Raw genomic sequence first — 17,540 nt, 5'->3', positions numbered from 1 at the left:
TGACGTCACGGATACTACGTCCATTATTTATACAGTCTATGGCTGAATGTCACCACTGAGCGCAACACCTTCAGTCAGCTGATTCACATCGAAACATGCTTTAAACTCAAGCACCTCCCTGATAGCTGAAAGCTGAACCAAAAATGAGACCACATGATGTTTGTTCAACGTGATAGAAAATCGAAACAAAAAACTTGTTGACATTCTTAACAATTAATTAATCAATACTAGTTTAATTGTTTCAACTAAATCACAGAAAGTCGGACTGTTGTCTCTTCATTATATTAACGTTTGTCTAATTCTAGTTTTCTACTTTGAGTTTCGCGTCACACTGTTACAACAAATCACACAACATTATAACTTAGTGTCCCAGTGTGTGATATTTTACATTGACTGAATGGCGCTGCAGGGGCATGAGAGGCATGACATGTAAACACTGTAGAACGCCAGCTCCAATATTGACAGTGATGCTGTTTTGCCTCCAAACATACCCCCGAGGTTGGAAGAACTTTACCCCTCACCGTTTAAATTTACAGTGAGGCATTCCAGTCCCATCTTGAACAGGTTACTTTCACACGATTGTATAAGCTACAAGTCTGAGCTTTTGATTGACAATGATCTATGGTGGATCGAAGTCCTGCAACTTAACAAAACCATCAGTTTTCCATCGTTCCTTCTCCAACAGTCCCAGTAACAGTTTGCACTCTAAAATAGCTTAATAAATACACTACACACAAGTTGCTTAAAGACACTTACCCTCAGTAAGCTGACCCTGACTGGAGGCCTCAGTGTAAAGTTTAGCAGTGTTATTTTGATGGAGACCCAGCAGCGCCCCCATGAGGTCGGACAGCTCCTCTGCACTCAGACTGCCCTTGTTCTCTTTGTCGAACAGCTGCAGAACAAAGAAAATGACTTAAGAAAGGAAGGAAGGAAAGCACCGTATCCTATGAAGATGTGTTCTTGATTTCAAGTCTGAGAAAAAGATGAGACTCACAGTGAACGCCGTGTGAAGGACGGACTTGAAGCTGAGAAATCCTGACAGAGCGGAGATACTAAAGTAGATCTGTCTGAGGTCCGCTGTTTTATCCTGTACACAGAAAAACAGACATAAAGGAGAAGATGAAACAGTCCAAAAGCGAAATATTTAAGACATTTGTTCTTCTCCTCTAAAACACATATTGGCTTCAAAGTAATCTGTACATTTTGAATCTTTAATTCTTCTGAAGTTCTCCATCGTTTTAAAAACCTGATGAAAAGGCTTGATTTTTAACTTTAAAACAAATCACACATCTGATGATTCACCAGGTGATAAAAGGTCACTCTGAATAAACACAACAATGTTTGATAACAGACGTCTTTGATGTCAAATTACTAAGAGGATGACTTAGACAAGATTCTTTGAAGCATCCTCATCAAAATCTTACTCTGTAACTATGACTACTATGTGGCTCATCACTCTCTCTCTCTCTCTCTCCATCTCCCTCTGTCCCTCTCTCCAACACGGTCTCAGCAGATGTGTGTCTAACATGAGTCTAGTCCTGCTGGAGGTTTCTGCCTGTTAAAGGAAGTTTGTCCTTGCCACTGTAACTTGCTAAATGCTGCAAAGTGCTCTGCTCATGGTGGATTAAGATGAGATCAGACTGAGTCCTGTCTGTAAGATGGGACTGGATCTTATCCGGTCTTGATGTTGGGTCTTTGTTAATAATAGAACAGAGTACGGTGTAGACCTGCTCTGTTTGGAAAGAGTCTTGAGATAATGTTTACCTGCAGACTCTGTGATCCTGTGTTTAGAGGAACTTTAGACCCTTTGATTGGTCACATTTTAAATGTTTGTTTAAACAGCTGGGGAATTTGCTGCTTCAGAACATTCTTAGAACAACAGAAAACTGTCTCTGGTAGAAATGTGATCCATTCTTTGGACCTTGTCCTCAGAAATAGAACCTTTAAGCACTTTGGTTTCCAGATACACTAAACATGTAACATTTTGTTGTAGCTCTACGCTATTTACAAAAACAGAGACGTAAACATCATGGACGAATGTTGATCTCAAGCAGCTGATCTTAGCAAATAAAGAAAACGACCTCCTACCTTGGAGTAGAATCCACAGATTTCGACAGCTGTCCGTTTGTCCTCCAGCTCCAGGATAGAGCCCAGCTCCTCTGCGCTGACCTTTGACCCCTGAGGTTCTGTCTTACACCTGTCCATCATCCTCTCCAGCGCTGCTTCCACTTCTTGTGCTCCCAGGCTGACACAGAGACACAAAGACAGTTAGGAAAAGAAGAGTAGTGGAAAGAAAGGAAGTGAAGTCGGGTAGTGTTCTCTCTCTCTCTCCCTCTCTCCCTCTCTCCCTCTCTCCCTCTCTCTCTTACCCGTGTTTGTGTAGCAGTGAGACGGTTTCACGGGCAGGAGACTCCAGCGCGAGAGAGAGACCGCCCAGTTTGCTGACAGGAACACCGCCTTCCATCAGGTAGTTTGTGGAGGGGATGCCCAGGGCCCTGAACACAGCGGAGGAGGGAAAGAAGAAATTACACACGATGTGAAGCCTCTGCAGTTTCATAACCTCTTTTTCATTTTGCTTTATTGTGACATTATTGTCTTAAGCTTTTAACCCTGACGGTAAGTTCCATATGTGTATGAAGCAGGTACATTTGTGCAGTTTGGATTAATTTCACATAAAGAAGAGTGGAAGTTGAACCTGTCAAAGAACAAATGTGTTGTTTTCAGGAGAGAATAAAAGATTAGGTGTCAGGACGTCATGCCTTTTTTTAGAATAAGAGTTGATGTGCCAAGAATAAATCAAACTTGTTATAAAAGTGAAAGTCAGTTTGGTGTAAAGATTTATTTTGATTGCGAAACTCTGTATTTGGGCGATATAATGTTGAAAATTGGATTATTAATGACAAAAAATTACTTAGTATACTATTGACAGCAAATAAAAAAGCCATGACAAGAAGAAGAGAAAAAGATCAATTGTAATGACTGAATTTCCACCCCTGGGAAGAATAAAGTATTTCTGATTCTGATTCTGATTTGCTATATCTTATTTTATCTTATTTTATTTTTACCTTTATTAGTATTAATACCATTACATTTTTAACTAAGTAAGTACATGTAACTTGCTGGAACAAGAAGAGTGCCCCCCGATCAATAAAGTTTGGAGACACCTTCTCATTCAAGGGTTTGTATTTATTCTAATTATTGTAAACACTCTATATTAATACTGAAGACATCAGAACTATGAAAGAACGTGTATGGAATTATTGAATGAACTGAAAAAGTGTTAAACAAAGCAGAATATGTTTTATATTTTAGATTCTGTAAAGTAGCCCCCTTTTTCCTTCATGACAGCTTTGCACACTCTTGGTATTCTCTCAGTCTGCTTCATGAAGTGGTCTCCTGGAATAGTTTCTAATTAACATGAGCCTTGTCTAGAGTTCATTTGTAGAATGACTTGCCTTCTTAATGAGTTTGAGACCATCAGTTGTGTTGTTCAGAGGTAGGGTTAGTACACAATGGATATCCCTATTTGACTACTGTTGTAATCCAGATTATGGCAAAACCAGATTATTTCATAGTTTTGATGTCTTCAGTATTAATCTACAATGTTGAAAATAATCAAAATAAATGAAAAACATTGAATGAGAAGGTGTGTCCAAACTTTTGACTGGTAGTGTTTATCTAATCGAGTCTGAATGAACCAATAACACTGTATAAATAATCATATACAAAAATCTGTAACACTTTATAACAGTAAATGAAAACATCTGCAGAGTTTTATGCTTCCTTTAGTTTTTAAATGAATATAAAATAATAATAATAGCTCTCTATCACCATCTAGTGGCAGCTGTGGAGAACTGAATCTCTTCCTCCTTTTCCTCAAGAACCTCCTCAATGTTTCCCGTTTCTTTCTGGACTACAAGAGCGTGACATGTTTCAAAAGTTTCAGATTTAAGGAACCAGAACAACTGAGAAGTCTGCAGCTCAACTAAACCACGTTCACTCTGCTTAGAGTTTACAGTCACTTGGTATGTGGACTATGCTGCTACTCACTTGGCCATGAGTTTCTGAACGTTGTCGGCGTACAGGGTGGGGTTATTTTTCTCCTCTGGGGACGGTGTGTAAACCGGCAGAAACTGCAGCACAATGAAAAAAAGAGTCAGTGTTAAGGAGAGTTTGATATTCATGCATGAAAAGAATGATCAGAATAGTGCTTTAAAACTGAGCTCTGTGTAATAAAAAAGGCTGTTACATCACATGTAGTGACGTCGAGGTAAAAGGTAGAATATTCAGATAACACCGGTTCATCTTAGAGGTTTAACTCGTCTTACCTCGATGGTCATGTTGGTGTAGAACTGAGAAGTTGTGTGCCACAGAGCCTGAAGCCTGTTTAAAGAAAGGGGGAAATATTCTGTCATGAAAGATCCCAAATTAATAAACATATTTAAATAGTAATCTCCAAGAACTGTTCTTCACAGCAGCGACTGTGAGGCTCCAGTTATTGATACTGTTGTGGAAGTTTTCTGCGACTGGTGAAGGGTGAAATAGAGGCTTCTGCCTGCCAACAAGGTTTTATATTTTCGTTGCAAAGAAAAGGTCGATCAACACACAAACATGGGGAGATTTAACATTTATCCCTGAGGAATGCCCCTAAGGTATGCTCATCACACCCTTTGTCTGCTGCAGGCACTGGGGCAGGATTTTGTATCCAGGCGGGAGGTTTAAGAGGTCTAGACATCGCGATTTCAAACCCAAAAGGACCTGGTATCTTGTGAGAAAGCAGGAGGTGGGGCATCTCAAGTAGTTGAACACAAACCAATCAACTTGAGATTAAAGAATGACCTTTGTACCCGTGCACTGAGGAGGTTTATCTTATGTCATTTATTCATTAATCAGATTGTGGCTGTGGATGTGTCACTACTTGTATCTTGGTATGCAAAGAAGTTACTAATAATCAGTAGGAGTGTTTTATTACAGTCATATATGACAGTTGACGTGTTAACAGCAAAACATCCCGTTGATCAAAGTGCAAATCTTGCTCTCTATGCCTACATCTGGACATTTATCTCTAGAGGCGCCTCTGAAGAAAGCGCCCAACAGAGCGCCGACTAACACCGGCACAATCAGCTGCATTTATTGACTTACAGGACTTTATCCTCTCAATCTACTGCGTGATGAAATGAGGGTCGGCAATTGTGTTCCAAGTGCCTTTGAAGATCCTTGCACACTTGACCACTGAACACGTGCTTAAACACTACTGTGTATGCAAATGTTCCTTTGACGTGGCACAATGTCACCAAAGAGTGTGCGTGTTCAAGCGCCCTCAGCTAAGTGTGGAGAAATGGGACAGGGCCTTTATTTACCTGCAGACTTTATGATCCCTTGTTAAAGCTGGGGTTGGTAGACAGATTTAGATATACTTTTTGTTATACTGGTTAAAATGATCTTTCTGTCCCGATGGCAATCAATACATAATGTGTTCTTAAAAAAGAGTTTCAAAAAGCTGCGATCTACAGCCGGAGTAAACCTGGGAAAACCCCAACCAATCCCTGCCATCAGGAGCCAAATTATGAAACCAATCAAATCCTGTCCTGCCGTTCTGCCCGCCTCCTGTGCATACATTTCATGTTTGTTTGTGTTTTTAACTTTCACTAAGATAATGTTTTGGTGTTTTCTTACAGCTGAGTGAGACATGAGTTGACGTCGTGCAAAATACAAACGATGTGCTGAGGACCGGTTTTTAATCAGTCACGATCATATGGTCGCGAATCAGCGGCGCTCGTGCATGCGAGCGGGGGGGCGTTGTTTTGGAGGAGCTCCGAGGGAGGGGTTAGACAGAGTCCTGTGGAAATGCTACATCCAAATCCATGCTAGTTTTCTGTGACTACCAACCCTAGCTTTAAGCTGTGTCTAATAAATTGTGCTTTTGACTGTTTTCTGAGTGTTGTCACACCTTTACGGACAAATTCAACCAGATCTGTGTCCGGTCCGTCTCTGAGCCGTCACGGCACCGGATCTGATAGGTTTCTATTCTAGTTAATGTGTTAACTTCCACTGGATCCACTCCGTCTCTGATCCAGCCGGTCGGAACGCAACGGATCAGATACGCAAGACTTCTATTTTTGCCGAATGCCGGAGCACGACGCATCTCAACAGAGCAGATGGAGCGGGACAGGAAGTCACTCTGTGTTATCACCAGATCGTATTTCACTTAACTACAACAACCGTCACGATGAGCGGAGCCAGGCCTGGAGTCAACAGGTCAGAGGTTTTCAGAGGACCAGAAAGACAACATGGATGAGGAGAGGAGGAGGAGGAGGAGAATCGGTGATTACCGCGGGAAAACCTCACTCCAGCTGTCTGGCGGTCCTGCTCAGTGCTAGATTCTGAAAATGCAACTGGTGGGTGTTGACGGACGAGAGAGCACAGAGCAGGACCGCAGCGGATCAGAGACAGACCGGACATGGATCTGGTGGAAGTCCTGTGTGAGGCTAGTCGGATAGTAGGACGCTAAATGTCTGTATCAACGAGGAAAATGGTCGCTTCAGACTCTCCCTAAGGCAGAACATCTCAGCTGATTAAACACAAAGTATGCCCCTTATAGATATTCTTTAAAGTTATTTGTTGGAAAAAGCAGCTTTTGCATCATCAGTACAGTTTTCATTCAATATCAGAACATGTTCAGTAGGTGGCCATATTGTTACAGGATAAAAACAACAAGAGTTGAGATTTTTTGCAAGATTCAACCCAAACTCAGCGTCACATTGAGACAAAGAGGAAGGAGGAACTCACCAGGTTGTTCCTGTGTGTGACCATCGCACAGTGTCCTAAAGGTGGAACCATAAAAACAAAGAGATCAAACAGTGGTCATAGAATAAAAAAATCATCCTCTACTGCAATCAGGGGTGTGTGTTTTTATGGCTTGCTCACTTTCCATCATACACACCCTGACAGGAAGCGAGTGTGTAAACATAAAGGGGCCTGCACAAACATTACAGCGTGTCCATAAACACAGCGACGGCCTGATAACGTGTCGGTGGAGAGTGAGGCATTCACGGGCGAGCGCAGGCTGACATACATGTGAACGAGCTGCAGAACAAAGCAGCTGCTGTGCTGAGAGAGCAGAGCGGAGTTATGCTACCAATGTTAGCAATGCAGGTTACTCAACTTCTATAAAGAGAGGACAGTGAGACGTCTGTCCCATTACTACGATTCACTGTATCAGCAGATCTGCTTGAAGTAGAGATTTGAAGATGATTGTATTGGTTTTTAAATCTCTTTATGGTCTTGCTTTTTATTATTTATCAGATTTCCTTTTATTAAATGAGCCAGTGAGAGCCTTCAGGTCTTCAGGTAGTGGACTTTTAATGGTACCAAAAGTTAGAACAAAGACTCTTGGTGAGGCAGCCTTTTATCATCACGGCCCACATCTGTGGAAAAACCCACCTGAAGATCTGAGGGCTGCACAGAGTGTAAACATGTTTAAAGCAAACTCAAGACCGACCTTTTAAGTCTCACTTTTATCTGAATTTTATTCTTAGCAGAGTTTTATTTCACCTTATTTTATTAATTAATTTTTTAATCTAGTTCAAATTTGAGTCAGCTCTTATTTTATTGTATTAATTGATTATTTAATTAATTAATTAATTAATTTATTATCTAGTACAAATTTTAGTCACTTCTTATTTTATTGTATTAATTGATTAATTAATTTATTAATTTATTATCTAGTTCAGATTTTAGTCACTTTTTAATGTAATTCAGTTTAATTAATTAATTTGTTATCTAGTTCTAATTTAAGTCACTTCTTATTTATTTTATTTATTTTATTTATTGTATTTATTTTATTTATTAATTAATTAATTTATTATCTGGTTCAAATTTTAATCACTTTATTTTATTTTATTTATGTATTATCTGTTTGAAATTTCTGTCACTTTTTATACTATTTGGTTTAATATTTTAGTGTTTTATTATTTTATTTATTTTTGGTGAGTTTAATTTCCCATGTTGAGTTTTAATATCTTATTTTACCTCTCAGCAACTTCTTTCTTATTTTCATTTATTTTATTTTTATCATTATTAATATTATTATTATTATTATTATTATTATTTTTATTATTATTATTATTATTATTATTATTATTATTATTATTATTATTGTTGTATATATTGTGTTCTTAACTTTAGGATTGTGGGGTGGGTTTGGGCTCGGGGCTGGGGTTGGTATTAGGATGGGGTGGTCTTTTAGTTTATTTTATATATATATTTTAATTTATTCTATTTTAAGTTGTTTTTATGTACAGCATTTTGTGTTACAATGTCATTGTATGAAAAGTGCTTTATAAATAAAGTCTGATTGATCGATTGAAGAGTAATATGAAGTCATGGGACCATCTCTTATACGACTTGTTGCAGGAAAGAAAGAGGATGCATGGATAAATATAATAAATGAATCAGACATCCTTCCAATAATTGTTTGATTATAAACATATGTTCCTCTATCTTATTGCACCACACCTTTAAAGTTGACTCATGGTTTTTGGGACATGGGACAACCAGAGGCTGAAAGAGTCATTTGTCATTTTTGTGCAGCACTTCCTCCAGGCTATACTCACCAGCTTGTTGGGGTAACGCAACAGAACAGGTTGGACCGGGACTCCGACCAGGAAAGCACCTGACGAGGAGAAACGAGAGAGAGTGGAGTTTAGACTAACCCTGCAGTGAAGTGGTTAATCATCCACGAGAGAACAATCGCCCTGAACAACCAGCTGTTACACCCTTTCCCTCTCATGCTGGCCATTCCTACATGATTCATGCAAAAAAAATGGGGACTTCAGGTAAAACCAGACTGGGTTAAATGCCCGTACTCACCGGGCTTGAATTTAATGAGGGCGCTGCCGTTAGACGTGGTGCCTTCGGGGAACATCAGCATCTGGTAGAGATAGTAGATTTGAGTTTTGGAGTCAAGATTAGAGACATTTATTGTCACTGAATGAGGGAACTGTTAATTAAAATGTACATTTCTCCAGGTCAAACCATGTGAGACATGCAGAGGTTCAGGTTTTTAGGTGCATTCTCTGCATTCAGAAAATGTCTCTGTTGGGTTTCTGCCTCTGGCTTGTTCAGTGTCAGCTCTGCACAATGTAAACAAGTCCAACTCTCAAACACACAGGTGCATGTGAATGAGGGCAAGAGTCGTCACAGTGTGACCCAAAGAGTTAAAGTGTGTCTGTCGTGCTTCAGTATTTGGATTGATAGATTCTTCAGTGAATAAATAACCCTCATTTCATGTTCCAGTTTAACTAACAGTGATCCAGTTCTCTCACCTCTCACACACACATCAGCTCTCCTAGCACGGCCTCTCTCTCTCTCTGCAATTCAGGCTCTGTTGACCCAATTCTACAAAATATCAGATTAGGGGTGGCATTGGCCTCACGGTCTAAGCGTACGCCCTCATGTTCAGAGGCTATAGTCCTTATCACAGAGGTCGCAGGTTCGCCTCGCAGTGCTCTACAGTTTGCTGCATGTCTCCCCCCCCCTCTCTACTCTACACATTTCCTGTCCCTCTCCAGATTAACTTTCCAATAAAGGCAAACATGCCCCAAAAAACACTTTAGGAGTTATTTGAAAATTAAATATATATATATGATTTTTTTATTATGTAAAAAATATTTATGTAATACATATATATATATATACACCCGCAAAAAATACATATAATATATATAAGATTTTTTCTAAATATATAAAAAATATGTATAATATATAAATAAATATATATACACACAATATACATATTTTTACTATTATATACCATTTTTAAAAAATATATAAAGAATATGTATATTTAATATATATACACAGAATATATAAATAGGATTTTTTAAAAGATATCTAAAAATATATGTATATCATATATATCAATAAATATATACACAAAATATATAATATATATATATACAATGTTTTCAAAAAAATATGTATATTATATATATATAAATATATATAGACTCAAAATACATACATATATATACATACGATTTATTAAAAATATATATAAAAATAAATAATATAATTTTTTTCCTACACAAAATACAATATATATATAGGATTTTTTAAAAATATGTTAAAACAATGTTTATTATATATATATATATATATATATAAATACATATACACAAAATATATACAATATACGATTATTTTGTAATATGTATATATCAAAAAATATATATAATGTATAATTTGATTTATATATACATATAAATATCAAATTAACTTCTCACAAAAAAATGCATCTCAAGCTTTCCCCCTATTCCTCTTTTTACAGCCGCAGATGAGATGAGTGTAGAAACGTCAAACCACCATGATCAAGTGATCAAATGACATCACTACAGATGAGCTGCACTGACCAAACCACTGTATTAGAAGGCAACTCTACAGCAGAGAGGTACCTCTATAGTCAGTGTATTTAAGGAGGGATGTTAAAGCAGTGTTTCTCTGCAGAGTGTGTAACTGTTGAATGAAATTGTGCACTATGTTAACTTTTTTAAACATTTTTGCTCACAGCTCAGAAAGAAAGAATGGTCTTTAGGGAACAAGTGTTGTGCAGAAATACTGTCACATAAGAGATTAGGTCTAAGGTGAGGACTTTGTACCCTTCAACATAGTTTGAAAAACATTAAAAGTGTCTCTCCTTTCTGCCATTTCAAAGACTTTATCTCATCTTAATCAGATTTTCATGAAGTCAACACAAGCAGGAAAACCATTCCTATAATCCAAGGGTGTTTACCTTTTCTCAACTGTTATTTGGAAAGGATTTAGAGATTTGTAAACATGACATCAGCCATGATGGTAGCAGATTGTTTATCGCCTTAAGTGACGAGTTGTACGGCGTCTCACCTGAGGCCAGTATCCGTCAGAGGTCAGCCTCTCTGTGAGCTCGGCGACCGCTTTCTTCCTGGACTCCGGGTCATTTCTGCTCACGAGCACGGACTGGTTGAACTCCAGCAGAGCTACAAAAAAACAAACACAGAGAAATGAATGATGGAAGAAGAATAAAATCAGAACCAAGAGAGAGAGAGAGAGAGTCAAGAGGGAAAAGACAGGACAGTGAGTCACTTCTTTACCTTTGACACACTCTCATTTCCTTTATCCTTCTACTCTTATCATTACTTCTAGTAATTTGATTCTGTAGTGTAGTGGAGGAAAACCAGAGTGCCAAAAAAAAGATTTCCAAGATGATTCAGAACAAACAAACATTCTCTCATCAAGGCGTCATGAAAGTTGCAAAGTCATGTACAAGGCCGAGGTGAAAAAAGGACTTTAGACTCCTGCCAGGCTGGAGTTTTGGAGGCTTTCTCTCAACTTTTCCTTTCAACCTTTCCTCTTCTCTCTAGTCTAGGTATATTATTTATTTCTCAAAGAAGATTTTTAAGTCTGTTTTATCACAATCAAACTCTACCTAACAGGAAATCAATCGTATTTCTTCTTTGATTTTAAAGCTCCAGTGAGGAACTTTTGTGTTGTGTCAATTTTGGAGCCCCCTGAGGCCAAAGTCTTATCTCTCATCTCTTTGCTAATCTTTAATTGTTGCGGTGCCATTGGCCTAGCGGTATAACGGATCCGTGTCCGGTCTGTCTCCGATCCATCACAGCACCGGATCTGATTTCTATTCTAGTCAATGTGTTAACTTCCACTGGATCCGCTCCATTGCGTTCCTGCTGCGTCTCTGATCTGGCAGGTCGGACTCGGAACGCTCTACGGATCAGATATGCAAGACTTCTATTTTTGCTGTTGAGCGATTGTGACGTAAAGAGGCAGGCTTTGAGCCTCCTAGCCAACAGCTACAGTGTTCCCGCCTGTCAATCAAGTCAGCTGTGCCTCATAATGGAAAACTCGTAATCTAAATATCTTTGTGAGCCGATCAAGAAATGAGCTATCCAGACCACACTTGTCTTTTGTACCAGGCTGTAAAAATGTTTATTTCTGCTGTAAAGATCGTCTTTTTTGAATTAGTGTGTGTGTGGTTTCCGGTACTTCCGGAGCAGGCCTCAAGTGGACACTTGATGAACTGCAGTTTTTAACACTTCCGCATTGGCTTCAATTCTCCCGGCAGGAGGTTGCCGCTTAGTACAGAGGCTATAGTCCTCGTCGCAGAGGTCGCAGGTTCGATTCCATCCTTGATCATTTACTGCATGTCCTCCCCCTCTCTCCACTCCCCCACTCTCCTGTCTCTCTCCAGCTGTCCTATCCATTAAAAGGTGAAAATGCCCAAGAGTATAACTTGTGAAATGAAAAAATAAAAAATGTCTGCAGTCAAAACTATCACTGTGTGGATCATTACTGTGGAATATGTAAATAAAGTCTGTAACTTCAGTCAGCTGTGACTGGATTTGACTGGCACCAACCTGGTGACTGTGGTTGTAGGCATCAGAACTGACCATATATAGAAATGTTCTCGTTGCTGATGGTCTTGTTTGATTTGTAAGCTCATAGAGCAGCATCAGTATTAATTACAGTCTGTTCCATAACAAGCTAAAAACTCCCTACAGGAAGTTTAATGTCAGCCCAACAGAAGGATCCTCTGAATCTGTAACTATCTGATCCCGTCTCTCACCTCCGATGACCGGCAGACTGCAGTTCTCCGACCGTGATACCACTGTCGCCAGCTCCGTCTGACACAGAACCATCATGTCCAGGAAGGTGCTGTGTGGCGCCACCACCAGCACCGGCGCCTCCTTCAAATCCGCCCTGCGACCTTTGATCGTCACCCAAGGGAAGCCCAGGGCGAGGAAGGAGGCTCGGCTCAGGTACAAGACGATGGGGTGGATTAACCAGCGACGCCAGCCCTCCACGGGACGGGAACGCTCCTCCTCGGACAGGCCCGCCAATCGTAGACGAGATACGGGCCACATGATGAGGAAACAGACGGCGGCGAGGGAGACGCGGATAGGGAAGAGGACGCTGCCCAGGATGATGCCCTAGAAATCAGAAAAAAAATAATTCAACATCAATTTGATAAGTCAGTTTTATGTGTTGTGAGAAATTATTCACATTTGAGTCCTGCAGCCTGTTGCACCAGCTGTGCGTGAGTTCAAACCTAGCCTACGGTCTACTTAAGATGAACCTTACGTCCCTGTGGTGAGACCAAACTCTGACACAACTTACATTACAAACTAACTAGTTACAACCATAGACTGTATATAAAATGGACGTCATCTCGCTCGGCTCGAAGTGAGGCTGCCACAAAAACTGCTCCCCCTAGTGGCTGGCTGCAGTATAGGTCAAAAACTCCATCCCCCCCCATTCATTTGAAGGAGGCTGCGGTCAAACTTTAAAAAATAAACACACGTCGTACGAATGTTCCTCTCATCCGTATGCTGTGGTGATATGTCGTTATTATTCGACTGTTTTGTGTTCAAGGCCTCTTTTTTCTGAAAAGCTTATTTTCATTAGTTATTAGAGGTTAAAAAACAGGGTTTTACATCCGGGTTTACTTTGATTGACAAGCTGCCGTAAAGAGAAACTCTGTAAAGGCTGATTTATACTTCTGCGTCGCCCTACGCAGCAGGGGCTGACGCGGACATGAGCCCCTCATACTTCTGCGTCGGTGTGTCTGTGTCGCGCAGCAATTCTCCGCCGAAACGCCTGAGGGCAGTGTGGTCTCTCTGATAGCCGGTCGCCTGCTTCCGGTCCCGCTACGATCTCTGTTTACTTTTCCACATCGATTCAGAGCGTGTTATGTTAATCTACAGCTGATACATGTTGCTGTTTATCATACAGACATGATTACATGAAGAATAGAGAGGAGGAGATGAAATACACGGCCGATGTGTGGCCGATGTCCGGGATCCCGGAAGTGCTGTGAATGCGGGAAAGACAAAGCCGTCGAGCGGACCAATCACAGAGCTTGCGGTCCGCGTCGGCTCTACGCGTAGTTACATTTTGGAGGAGGTGCACGTCAGCTACGTGCGTAGGCCTCTGCGTAGGTACGGGAGCTACGCGGACCTACGGCGTAGGTTACGCCGTCGATTCGACGCAGAAGTATAAATCAGCCTTAAGACTTCGGGACGCTACGCTGTAGGGCGGAGCTTGTTACCGTAGAGACACAAATTTCCTACTGCGCAGACTCTGGCTGCAGAAAATGTACAAGATGGCAGCGTTCTGGAACGGGATATTTTGGCTTCAAAACCGTGACGCTGTCCATTATATATACAGTCTATGGTTATTACAGACACCATAGAGTCTATAGTTATCACCTTACTATGACACTTTATCAAGATTGATATACCTTCTGTTATTTTTCTGCGACAGTAGCGGCAGTTTGCGGAAGTTCGTTTAAGCTGTTGGTCAGTTACGAGACGATTAGGCACTAAAGATAACAAATGTAACAACCCCTACATCAAAATTGGTGCTGTCCTCTGATTGGCTGCTGGAAGTGTAAACGTCATATCTGCGACAATCTTTTGGTCAGTTTGGCCCACAGACTGTGTAAAATATGGACGCAGTATCCGTGACGTCACCCATCTGTTTCTGAAGCGCTGTTTTGAGGCCAATCGGTGGCGGCAGTCATATTGCTGCTGTCGAGCGATTGTGACGTAAAGAGGCGGGCTTTGAGCCTCCTAGCCAACAGTGTTCCCGCCTGTCCATCAAGTCAGCTGTGCCTCTAATTGGAAGACTCGTAATCTTAATATCTTCAAAATTGCAGTGTTAGAAAAAAATTCACCCCCCGATTGAGAAATGAGCTAACCAGACTACACTTGTTTTTTGAAGCAGGTTGTAAACATGTTTATTTCTGCTGTAAAGATCGTCTTTTTTGAATTGATGTGTATGTGGTTTCTGGTATTTCCGGAGCCAGCCTCAAGCTGATCCTCAAAACTGCAGTTTTTAGCACTTCCGCATTGGACTCATATTTTTAGACCGGAGGTTGCCGCTTGGTTTCAACGTATGGTTTAGTGTGGACTTTACACAGCTGGTGCAACAGGCTGCAGGAATTCAACTTTTTGTCCTGAATAGAAAAAAAATGTCCTCAGTGGACCTAAAGATGACCCAAGGTGACCGTTATTTGATCGTATTTACATTCATCATATGATGTTTTTGGTGAATGTAGAGGAAGGGTTGCGTCATGTGCCGGGGTTTGAGTCAGACATAGGGGAACACAGGTCAATTTGACGTCTAGTCTAAAAGATGCAACTTTGCAACACATTCTTCCTCTAATCAATGTGAGGAAAAAGTGCTCTATCATCACAACACTCTAACTTCAGACAGGACGCCCTGCCCTACTTTGGTGTCTGTCACGGTGTTACGTAATCCTCCGGTATGTTGTTGTGGTGTGTCATGCCTGCCTGTGCACTTTTATGACAGGTCTGTTTTGCTTAAAGTCACTAAAGCTAGAAAGAGGAGTGTGAATGACTCTTTGTTCTTTTATAGGGAGGTTTTTCAGAGATATGAAAGAGAACTTTTAACCTAAGACATGTAGTGTGAGTGTCGTCTTGTTGTGATTGTGTTCTTCCCTTTTTTACGGGTTGGCCCAAAAAGTCTCTCAAGAAACGGCAGCTTGTTCAAATCGCTGCTGCCAGAGTTTTAACACGAAAAAAGAAACTTCTTAAAACTCTGCACTGGCTCCCTGTTTCTTTTAGAATTGATTTCAAAGTTATTTTAATTGTTTTTAAAGGTCTTAACAGCCTTGCTACAGATCTCCTGTCATTTTATGTTCCAACCCGATCACTGAGGTCCTTCAATGCTTCCCTTTTAAATGTTCCTCGTGTGTCTCATTCAAAGAGAGAGAGCTTTCTGTTTTTACGCCCCCAGACTATTGAACTCTCTGTTTCTGGACATTAAAGCAACGAGCCTTCTGGATGTTTTTAAAAGTAAATTTAGACTTACTTTTTTAATCTAGCTTTTAATGTGGAGTAATTTATTTTTTAGCCCTGGACTGAATTATTATTTTATTATTTTAATTATTTCTTTAACATTTATTTATCTCATCTATTATTTTATTATTTTAATTATTGCATTAACATTTATTTATCTAATATATTATTTTATTATTTTAATTATTGATTAAACATTTATTTATCTTATTATTTTACTTATTGCTTTAACATTTATTTATCTCATCTATTATTCTATTATTTTACTTATTGCTTTAACATTTATTTATCTCATCTATTATTTTATTATTCTAATTATTGCTTTAACATTTATTTATCTCATCTATTATTTTATTATTTTAATTATTGCTTTAACATTTATTTATCTCATCTATTATTTTATTATTTTAATTATTGCTTTAACATTTATTTATCTTATATATTATTTTAATTATTGCTTTAACATTTATTTATCTTATATATTATTTTAATTATTGCTTTAACATTTATTTATCTCATCTATTATTTTATTATTTTAATTATTGCTTTAACATTTATTTATCTTATATATTATTTTAATTATTGCTTTAACATTTATTTATCTCATCTATTATTTTATTATTTTACTTATTGCTTTAACATTTATTTATCTCATCTATTATTTTATTATTTTAATTATTGCTTTAACATTTTTTTATCTTATCTATTATTTAAATTATTGCTTTAACATGTATTTATCTTATGTATTGTTTTATTATTTTAATTATTGCTTTAACATTTATTTATTTTATCTAATTATTTATTTATCTATTTATTTCTTGTATTTATCTGATCTTGTTAACACTACCTTATTGGTCAATTTTCTTTAATTTTACTGTATTGATTTTATTTTAGTTTTAAGTATTTTATTTTTTAATTTTACCATTGCTGTTGTTTTCTACCTCTCTGTTATTCTGTGAAGCACTTTGGGCTGCATGTTTATAGTATGAGAGGTGCTTTATAAATAAAGTTGAGTGAAATGATTGCCTCATTACTTTCAGGTGTTGAAGTTTGGAGTCTGGCCTGAGTAGAAACACAGCCCTTATACATTTAGTGAATTTTAAATCCAAACGTTTGCACATATAAGTGGTAGCGTTGAATATAAATGTAAACATGGTGTCTTTAAATGCACATTACCCTGATCCTGAGAGCCCGGGTCAGCTTCACCTCATGATGGAACGGATGAGCCTCACAGTGACAGTCCAGCTTCTCCATGGTGACCAAACCAAACCAAACCAGTTCAGTTTAACCACAAATGTATCAAAAAGTCGCAAAAAGTCGCAAATAAGTACCTCCTCTGTTTTGTTAAAGCGACACAAAGAAGGTGATATAAGACCCCGTGTTGACAGTGACACACTTTAAAGGACGAACCGTGAAATTGAAGGTTTTAAAAAACGACTGTTCACTTAGTGAAGAACAAAAAGGGTTAATTCCTTCCTTCCTTCTTTTCGACGACGACAACTCTGTAAATACTCACTCCTCTGCCCTCCACATGGCTTTAAAAGTCCCTCATCCTTTCCTTGTCCTCTCTATCCTCACCTGTCCCGCCCCTTTCTCCCTCTGACAGCCCGGCCCACAGTCACTCAGAGGCGGGTCTGTCTGGCAAGTAAAACCGGTCCCTGAAAC

At 39.1% G+C, this 17,540-nt stretch overlaps 1 protein-coding gene across 1 annotated transcript in view; it reads right to left on the bottom strand.

Moving 5' to 3' along the window:
* Nucleotides 1–17,540, bottom strand: part of lpcat4 (lysophosphatidylcholine acyltransferase 4) — a 19,044-nt gene extending 1,504 nt beyond the window's left edge. The window contains exons 1-12 of the mRNA XM_034676165.1: nucleotides 17,052–17,540; nucleotides 12,620–12,983; nucleotides 10,903–11,015; nucleotides 8,872–8,932; nucleotides 8,616–8,674; nucleotides 6,790–6,824; nucleotides 4,329–4,383; nucleotides 4,051–4,133; nucleotides 2,370–2,495; nucleotides 2,089–2,245; nucleotides 995–1,087; nucleotides 757–892 (exon numbers count right to left, since the gene is read on the bottom strand). Of these exons, the coding sequence (XP_034532056.1) occupies nucleotides 757–892; nucleotides 995–1,087; nucleotides 2,089–2,245; nucleotides 2,370–2,495; nucleotides 4,051–4,133; nucleotides 4,329–4,383; nucleotides 6,790–6,824; nucleotides 8,616–8,674; nucleotides 8,872–8,932; nucleotides 10,903–11,015; nucleotides 12,620–12,983; nucleotides 17,052–17,129 (1,360 nt within the window). The 5' untranslated portion in view covers nucleotides 17,130–17,540. The remainder of the gene's footprint in view (nucleotides 1–756; nucleotides 893–994; nucleotides 1,088–2,088; nucleotides 2,246–2,369; nucleotides 2,496–4,050; nucleotides 4,134–4,328; nucleotides 4,384–6,789; nucleotides 6,825–8,615; nucleotides 8,675–8,871; nucleotides 8,933–10,902; nucleotides 11,016–12,619; nucleotides 12,984–17,051) is intronic.

Source organism: Notolabrus celidotus, chromosome 23, assembly GCF_009762535.1.
Source record: "Notolabrus celidotus isolate fNotCel1 chromosome 23, fNotCel1.pri, whole genome shotgun sequence".
NCBI lineage: Eukaryota > Metazoa > Chordata > Actinopteri > Labriformes > Labridae > Notolabrus > Notolabrus celidotus.
This window is presented reverse-complemented; position numbering and strand designations above follow the sequence as displayed.